The sequence below is a fragment of the Bufo bufo genome, chromosome 6, assembly GCF_905171765.1.
Source record: "Bufo bufo chromosome 6, aBufBuf1.1, whole genome shotgun sequence".
NCBI lineage: Eukaryota > Metazoa > Chordata > Amphibia > Anura > Bufonidae > Bufo > Bufo bufo.
Window position 1 is genome coordinate 160,535,105 of NC_053394.1, and position 9,168 is coordinate 160,544,272.

General features: G+C 47.1%; 1 protein-coding gene across 1 annotated transcript in view; it reads right to left on the minus strand.

Annotated features, from left to right (window-relative positions):
- Positions 1 to 544: 544 nt before the first annotated feature.
- LOC121004915 (glutathione S-transferase P 1-like) overlaps positions 545 to 9,168 on the minus strand; it is a 15,255-nt gene continuing 6,631 nt past the window's right edge. The window contains exons 2-6 of the mRNA XM_040437344.1: positions 7,046 to 7,152; positions 2,242 to 2,329; positions 1,806 to 1,909; positions 1,625 to 1,732; positions 545 to 974 (exon numbers count right to left, since the gene is read on the minus strand). Of these exons, the coding sequence (XP_040293278.1) occupies positions 786 to 974; positions 1,625 to 1,732; positions 1,806 to 1,909; positions 2,242 to 2,329; positions 7,046 to 7,138 (582 nt within the window). The 5' untranslated portion in view covers positions 7,139 to 7,152 and the 3' untranslated portion in view covers positions 545 to 785. The remainder of the gene's footprint in view (positions 975 to 1,624; positions 1,733 to 1,805; positions 1,910 to 2,241; positions 2,330 to 7,045; positions 7,153 to 9,168) is intronic.

Sequence of the window (9,168 nt, forward strand, 5' to 3'; positions counted from 1 at the left end):
TGAAACCAGCCTAAGGGCCCATGCACATGTGTATTTTGCAGTCCGAAACAAAACCACATCCTCGTTGGATCCGCATTTTTTGCAGATCCATTGTAAGAATGCCTGTCCTTGTCAGTTTTGCAGACATGTTTTTTTTTTGCAGAACGGAACGCACACAAGTCATTTCAGGTTTTTTGTGGACCCATTAAAATGAATGGTTCCACATAGACCTGAAAAAAAAAAAAAAAGGAATGAAAAAATGAAATCTATATGTCCTTATACTCAGTTTCTGTGGGTGTCACAGCAGGACTCATTTGCCATAACCCCAGAATTGAGAGAGGAAAAAAAAAAAAATAGATTTTTTTGCAACTCTGGGTTTGCAGATGTAGCAAATGTGCGAGTCGTGTTGTGGCCCCATTCATTTCTACATGAGTACTGCTACACTGAATACTAACACATTCTAACAACCCATTGTAGGCAACCATACTGCAGATATGGCGCTCAGTAAAAAGGCGTTTGACACCCGATCTAAATCCATTCAGGGAAGATTAAAAAACATACATACCACCTTTCAAAATATTTTATTTTTCAACAATCCAGGAGAAACCAGTAATAACTATTCACAGCTTATATCTAGTAACAACCTACAGTTACATGGATTGTAAAACTATCAGAGGTGCCAATAAAATTCTCTTTAGGACAGATGAGGGAGAGTGGCAGTAGGCACATCTACGTACATTACTAGAGTCTGACTTTACGGTTTTATTGTAGTCTGGATTCATAACCTTTGCCACTTTCCTCAATGCTCACTGCTTGCCATTGCCATTGATTGGTCTCTTCTTGTGGGCATCACTGGAGAGATATGCTTCAAGCTTGGGACGGCTACTAATGCGTGTGACATAGGCACAGAGGAGTGGGAAGCCTGAAAGGCAGTCTGGTGCCAGAACAAGATGGTTGTGCAGAAGATCCACCAGGTTGTAATCGGCAAAGGAAATCTACAAAGCAATAGGGAAATGCAGTTAGATATCACAACTTTAGGAGTCAACGACTTAATGGGTATTCCGGCCCAACCAGTTGCTCCGTTCATTTCAGGAGGGTACAGGCCCCCCACCCCCCTGCATTTCTTAATTGTTCAAGTCACCCTGAATTCATGGTCAGTTCACAGAAAGGTCTATGAAGAGGGGAACCAGTATGGAGAACATAATACAAGTACTGAGCAGATTTACTGTCAGCTGGACTATTAAACAATGAATGGCCCTGATAAGAGGAGGCATTTCTCTATCTCTAACATAAATTTCTCCTCCTCACTTGTACTATGGATTTATACAAAGTTGTTTAGAATCCAAGGTACACGTCAATGCGTTTCCATGGTAACAGACTACAAACAATCATCCTGCTGTCATACAGTTTTCCATGTGTCCCTTACTTGCTGCTAAAGTACTGGAGCAACAAAGTTGGTTGTGAAGGTGTGCACAGCTTTTAGATCTTTATGAACACGAGTAGTCCTATGTGGACTTTCCATTTCTTGCAGGCTCTCTAACAGCAGCCTGTGTCAGTGACAGAATTCTTTTTTTTAAATCAATTTTCAAATCAATAGCCTGTCAATTAAATAGTCCTAGTATAACTAAAGCAAATCAATACTCACATGAGCTCCTACCACAAACCCCTTCCCCTCATTATTAGAGGCAAGCAGACATTCAAAGTGACCAAGGTCAGTGGGCAGAGCCTTAACGTAATCATCTTTTCCATTCTCCTAAACAAAAAAGGAAACATGAATCTTCTGAAGAGGAAGACATTTCTCTGTCAGACTTCTGGGTGTCACTCACATAGTTCTGATAGATCATCTTCAAATACTTAAGCCGAAGATCCTCCACTCCGTCATTAACCATGTCTATGAGGCTTGCCTCACGAGGATTTTTCCCATACAGATCTACAACCCAATCATAGTTCAGAATTAGTAAATATATGCAGAGGGATCCACAAGCTCAATACATGAAAGAACAAAAGAAGCTCCGACACCTGAGTTGCTCCTGATCCCCCAGTCGTGTGGATTAAAACATCTGGCAACGGGGTGGGGGAAACAGCCAATAGCAGGCCATGACGGGGACTAGCCTCCCTAGAGTCACCAGGAGATGCAGCTGTGTGAAGGATCAGGAGCGGCGCAGGTGCTGGGGAGGTGGGCAAGTATAATCTATATGAGGGGCCTGGGCATGGGGGGGGGGCATATGTTAGACTTTGTATAACCCCTTTAAGTTGTAATACCATGATTCCTGGCAAGAAGGCGCAACATGGCATTGGACTGATACAGAGTGAAGTCTCCATCTTTAAATCCTGGAAGTTGGCCATACACCTACAAGGAGAAAATAAGACAAGGAACTGTAAGATAGACAGCACTGAATGTGTTAACTACAGCAAAATTCCTGGCATCGATGGGATCTGATTGATGCAGAAGACAACAAAAAAAAAAAAACCTGTGTAAAGAGTACTGGTCAGGTCCCCACATCCAGTGATGAAAGCGCTCCTTCCAGGCATACAATCAATAGTGATGAACGTAGGGAAAATAGAGGAAACATGGGTACTGGAAGTGGAGCATCTAGGGCAGGGGACAGGAACCTTCGGCACGCCAGCTGTTGTGAAACTACAACTCCCAGCATGCTCCAATCATTTCTATGAGAGTTCTGAGAAGAGTAGAGGAAGCATGCATGCTGGGAGTTGTAGTTCAACAGCTGGAGTCTCCCTACTCCTGGTTTATAGTATAAGGACAGGAAGGAACACAGGAGAGGTGAGAATTGATGACCAAACCTAATGATAAGCAGGGTGTTCTAGTGGTGATAAATAAGGGCCTTAGACTGAGAACATAATATATTTATTAACATTTAAAAAAAAATTCATAAAATTACTCAAATATTAACCATTCTGGAACGGCCTTTCAGAGATGGCAGCTGCCGAGCGGGTGGCCTGCTGTCAGTGACAGCAGGACACCCCAGAGAGCAGGCAGGGACCATTCCTGTAGGTCCCTGCCTTCTAGATCACTATACACAGCACTCAACGAGTCCTGTCCAGGACCGGTGGTGATGTGACTGCCAGGGGAGTGCAGGAGCTGACGGGTCTTCCACAGATCACGATCAGCCCTGCACTGAGGCCATGACGAACTTGGTCTATAGGGCAGGCAAATACCCGGTGGAACACCTTACCTTCCTTATGGTGGGGGTGATCAATGCATGGAACCAGTTTGTGGTGGTGAGGGGACAAAAAACAAAACGTATGGTCCCCAGTTTTGCCCCTATGGAGAAACCCTAAACTCCCAGAATTGGCTGCTCTCTCAGACTGAGTTCTGGCTGCAGAGGGGGATTAAATACCTCACCCAATTGTATGATGAGGGGGTTTTTAAGACTCAGCTCTACAGGCCGAATACAATATACCACGCTCATCCCTCTTTAGGTTTTTCCAACTGAGGCATGTATGAGAGTCTCAATTTGGGGAGGGCCCTTTGCGGCTGGAATATGGGGAGATAGAGAAAATTGCCAGGCGAGTAGAACATGGTAAAATGGTCTCTGCCTTCTATGGGACACTAATATCCTATCAACCTTCGCCTATATCTAAAGCTTTCGTCAAATGGAAAGAGGATATCACGAATTTAGACCTGCGGCAGGAGAGGGAATTAGCCTCTACATGGAGATCGGTGATTTGTGCGCGGGATCAGCCGATTCAGGCTAAGTGGATACAGAGTATATTTGACTCCTGTGCGTCTAGCTCGCATATACAAACTCAGATATCTGTACCAGATGTGGCATTGGCAAGGGAACGTTCATGCACATGATTTGGGAATGTCCAGTTATTGCAGACTTTTGAGAAGACGTGCACAGATCTCAATTCCAGACTGGGTCTCCCGGCAGTTATATCCCCAGAAGTTAGTCTACTGGGCCTTGTCAACGACATTATTCCTACCAAATACACTACAATCCTTTATAGGTTACTACTATTCTATGCTAGGAAGTCCATCCTGCTAAATTGGAAGCCTCCAAAGAGTCCCTCCTTATCCCACTGGACTCCACTCATCAATGCAACTTTACCCATGTACAAATTGACCTTTGAAGCTAGGGGTACACCAGACAGGTTTGAAAAGATTTGGGGCCTCTGGTTGAGTGCCAACTCTGTATCGGAATAACTCAGACACAACTCTGGTGTCTGCAGGTTGCTGCCCGAGTGAATGCGGTGTGAATGTCTGACAGCCTTCGATAGCGACCAATTATATCCAGGACAACTAGGATTAAGAGTTAAAGGTGAAATGTACGGTTTCAACATCTTAATGCTACATAAAGCCTTCTCCTGACTGTCAGTTAAGGTAGATGCAAGTAATTGTCCTTTTTATTCTGTTTTGAATGTTATTGTTTTGTTGTTGTAAACTTGGGGGGGGGGGATGGGTATACTGAACTCCAGGTGGGAGCCCTACAATCTGCTCTATAGAAGCGGAGGCCCTCTTCCCAGGAAGTAGAGACTGATCTAGTAGAGTGAGCCCTGATGGCAGAACAGCTCCCTTGGATGAGTTTATGCCAAGTAAATAGCTTGCCTTATCCATTTAGCAATAGTCTGGGAAGATGCAGCAGAGCCCTTCTTAGCACCCTGAAAGGAAATCAACCAACGGAAGAAGGACCTCCAGGGCTGTGTGACCTCCAGATATTGAATTCAACATCTCCTCACATCTAAACAATGGAACTCTGATTTTTTTTCTCTTTTTAGAGAAGCACAGAAGGAGGGAAGAACTATCTCTTGGGAAGGGTGAAAAGAGGAAGACACCTTTGGCAAAAGAAAAAAGGATCAGTAGAAATAACCACCCTAGCCAAGATTTTTAAGTAAGGCTGGTCAATGGAAAGAGCAGCAATCTCACTAAGGCCACTTTCACACGGGCAGGTTTTCAGCACGGGTGCAATGTCTGAGGTGAACGCATTGCACCCCCACTGAATCCGGACCCATTCACTTCAATGGGGCTGTTTAGATGAGCGGTGATATTCACGCATCACTTGTGCATTGCGTGAAAATCGCAGCATGCTCTATATTCTGCGTTTCACGCAATGCAGGCCCCATAGAAATGAATGGGTCTGCATGAAAAAAAAAAAATCGCAAGCAAGTGCTGATGCGGTGCGATTTTCACGCATGGTTGCTAGGAGATAGGGATGAAAGCAACTCGGACCCCATTAAAGTGTATACACTATTATTTTCCCTTATAACATGGTTATAAAGGAAAAATAGCATTCTAATACAGAATGCTTACTAAAATGTGGATTGAGGGGGGTTAAAAAAATTTACTCCCCTCATCCAATTGATCGCGCAGCCGGCATAGTCTTCTTGCTTCTTTCAGGACCTGCAAAAGGACCCATCTTCATTTAGCAGGATCTGCGCTTATGTCAAAGGTCCTGAAAGAAGCAAGAAGACTATGCCGGCTGCACGATCAATTGGATGAGGGGTGTTTATTTTTTTATTTATTTTAACCCCCCTCAATCCACATTTTAGTAAGCATTCTGTATTAGAATGCTATTATTTTCCCTTTATAACCATGTTATAAGGGACTGCAAACAATAACCGACAGCAATTGCGTGCCTACTCGCACGGTTTTCCCCGCAATGCACACACAACGCATCCGTAGCAAATCCGGGATGCCCGCGTGAAAGAGGCCCAACTCTTCTAGCAGAGGTCATCGCTAGGAGAAAAGCCAGCTTTAGGGAGAGCATCTTAGGGGAAATGCTGTCTATTGGCGCAAAAGGATCTGACATCAGGGCTGAAAGAACCAAGTTTAAATCCCAAGGAGGGATCCCATGTCTGCAAACTGGGGATAACTTAGAAACTGCAGTGATGAATCCTTAGGACAGGAAACAGAACTGGAGGTGGAGAGGGTGGTCCCTCTTTTAAAGGGTTTCTGTCACCTGAAAAATGGTATTAAGCTGGCTGACATTAGCGATGTGCTAATGTCAGCTGAACATACCTATACATACCTATATTAGAGCCATCTCACTGCCTGAAGCCATTGAGATTTTTTATAATATGCTAATTAGCCTCTAGGAGCGAGGGGGGGGGGCATTGCACCTGCTCCTAGAGGCTGTTTGCCCACCTCTTTTCACACCCGTCTCTTGATTGACAGGGCCAATAGATACTCACACCAGGATGATCCTCCATTTTCTGCAACACTAGTGCTTTACTCAGCAGTCTGAGATGTCAGTACTCAAGATACTTGCATTAACCCCTGCTGCACAGTTACTTTACCTCCAAGGAGGTCATCCCCTGGTCCATCACTGGTACTGTACACCCTTCCAGCATAGTCACCACACATCAAGTTTGCAGACTTGACCCTCATGCCACCTGTAGGTACAGTAGACTCCTGGTTGCCACTAGCTGTTATGGTGACATCCTTGTCATCAACCATGAACTCTAGGAGCACACATGAGCAGTCCCCTTATCTGAATTAAAGGCATTCTGTCACCACTAGTGAGCATATACAACTGCTCATATGGCACTGTAGGTCTCCTTGAGGGCATTCTAACCAGAACTGTAGAGGCAATCTAAATTTATTTGTGCCCCTCAAAAAACAATTTCATAAATATGGCAATGAGCTTGTAAAAGAGTCCAAGGGGCGGAACTTATCGCTCATGGAGCCCGGCCGCACCCATTCTTAGAGAGCCCTGCTCCTTCCCTCATCTGCTATTCTTGATGTGCGGACATCACCCTGCCGCAGCAGTAAAAAAATAATAATAATCTCGCGCATGAGCATCATCTAGTGAGTTTGCCTGTGCGCGCTGAATAACTCAATAACTGATCTGTGCAGTTTTTGCAGTTGTGTGTATGGAGCGATCTGCAAAATAAGGGCCTAATAGGGGATCTGAACCTGTGCTCCTCTAATCACTCATTCTGTTACTGTAAATCTGACAGGCAGTCTATTAGGGTGAGAGGAAACACAGAATGCAGCAGTATACCAGAGCTGGCATCCACAAGTGATGGAGCGGGCACAGACCCCACGCCATCACCTGATCTACATTTTACCATTATACTTTGTCCATGAGGGGTTTCATCTTACCGCAGCTTTCTTCAGATCCCCCTTCTGCCAGTCATCAGACGTTACGACTTCCTCCTTCCATTGAGCTCCCTGGTCAGCCATGAGCATTCGCATAGCTTAACAACGACCTGACAAGGAAATCAAAGAGAAATAACTCACCCCAAACCCCTGCAGACCACAATGCAGTTCTCCCCCAAACGTTACAGAAATGAAAATCCAGTCATCTTCTATTATAGCCTCTTCCTTACAGCAGCCCGATATCCTGACTAGGGCCAAGCTGCAGTACCAGACACGCGTTTGGATGTCGCTCTGTGAGGAATTCTGCCCCTTTCACACCAGCGGATGCCGCGCGGGTAATCTGCTGCGTGGATGACCGCCAAGCCCCGCTCCGGACAGCAGACACGGAGCAGTAACATGATTGATAATGCTCCGTGTCTGACCTTTTTACTACAGAATCACGGTGACAACTTTATCTTACCGTCATTCTGTAGTAAAAAGATCAGAGGGGCACGGAGCATTATCAATCATGTTACTGCTCCGTGTCTGCTGTCCAGTGCGGGGCTTGGCGGTCTTTCACACAGCGGATTACCCGCACAGCATCCGCTCGTGAGAAACAGCCCTTGTAGGTGCAGCCAGGGCCGCTGATAGAAATCATGGGGCCCCGTACAGCATACATGACGGGGCCCCCTTCAGCTCCACCCCCTGATCCCTCCTTCAGCCACACCCCTGGCCCCGCCCTTGGCCCCTCCCCAGACGCCGCCTTGAAACAACATGCAGATTTGTCTACAAGTGATATTTATGGCGCTGGGGGGTCGTCTGTGAATGGCACTGTTATGGAGGGGATCTGTGAATGGCACTGTTATGGAGGGGATCTGTGAATGGCACTGTTATGGAGGGGATCTGTGAATGGCACTGTTATGGAGGGGATCTGTGAATGGCACTGTTATGGAGGGGATCTGTGGATGGCACTGTTATGGAGGGGATCTGTGGATGGCACTTATGGAGGGGATCTGTGGATGGCACTTATGGAGGGGATCTGTGGATGGCACTTATGGAGGGGATCTGTGGATGGCACTTATGGAGGGGATCTGTGGATGGCACTTATGGAGGGGATCTGTGGATGACACATACCGTATATAGCATCTTATGCTATGTGTCATCCACAGATCCCCCCCATAACAGTGTCATCCACAGATCCCCCTCCATAATGGTGCCATCCACAGATCCCCCCCATAAGTGTCGTGAAATTTTTTTTTCAGACAGCACATGGTGTGCTGGACTGACCCATCAACCGGCTATATACGGACGGACTGGTAATATCGTATATAGCCGATGTATGGGTCAGTCCAGCATTATTGCACACAAGGCTCACAGACACTGCCTACCCCAGGGCCAGTGCCCGTGCCTGGCGCACACACTGCTTGCCTGTGGCCTGCCCCCTGGCACACACACACTGTCATTAATTTAAGTGCCCAGCGCCAGTCAGCAACAGACAGTCACAGTGGGCATCACGTTGGGGGCCTGGGCCGCTGCCTGCAGCCTGCCCCTGGCAGGCTGGCACAGTGGCATGCACCCACACTTGCTTGCAGTGCACTGCCCCTGCCTGGTGCAGGCCCACACACTGCCTGCGGCCTGAGTCTGACCCTTGGGCCTGGCACACACTCCACACACAGTAAGTAGTGTGCCCACTGCCCAGTAACCACTTCAGCCACAGAATTCAGAGTCCCAGTCCCACCACTCACTCCATGATCCCAACTTCCCAAGACCGTCCCCATCCCATTCCATTGCCAATCAATCCCATTCCCCATCATCAAGCTGGCCTGGGCCCTGCGCTGCCGCCGCCTGCCATGCTGCTTCAGTCAGAGACAGACAGTAGAGAGTGAGTGACACTGACGTCAGTACTAGAGACTGCGCTGCCGCCGCCTGCCATGCTGCCACTCAGTCAGAGAGTGACACTGTACAGTTACAGTACTAGAGAGTGAGACACTGACAGTCTCAAAACTCACCTCGCCGCCAGCCACCGCACGTCCGCACTGCCACTGCCGCCTGCTTCTGAGTGTGACTTGTCTGACTGGGAGCCGGAGATGCGCGGTAACCACGCCTCCGTCCGGCTCCTCCTCACTTAGTCAGACCCGACATAGACA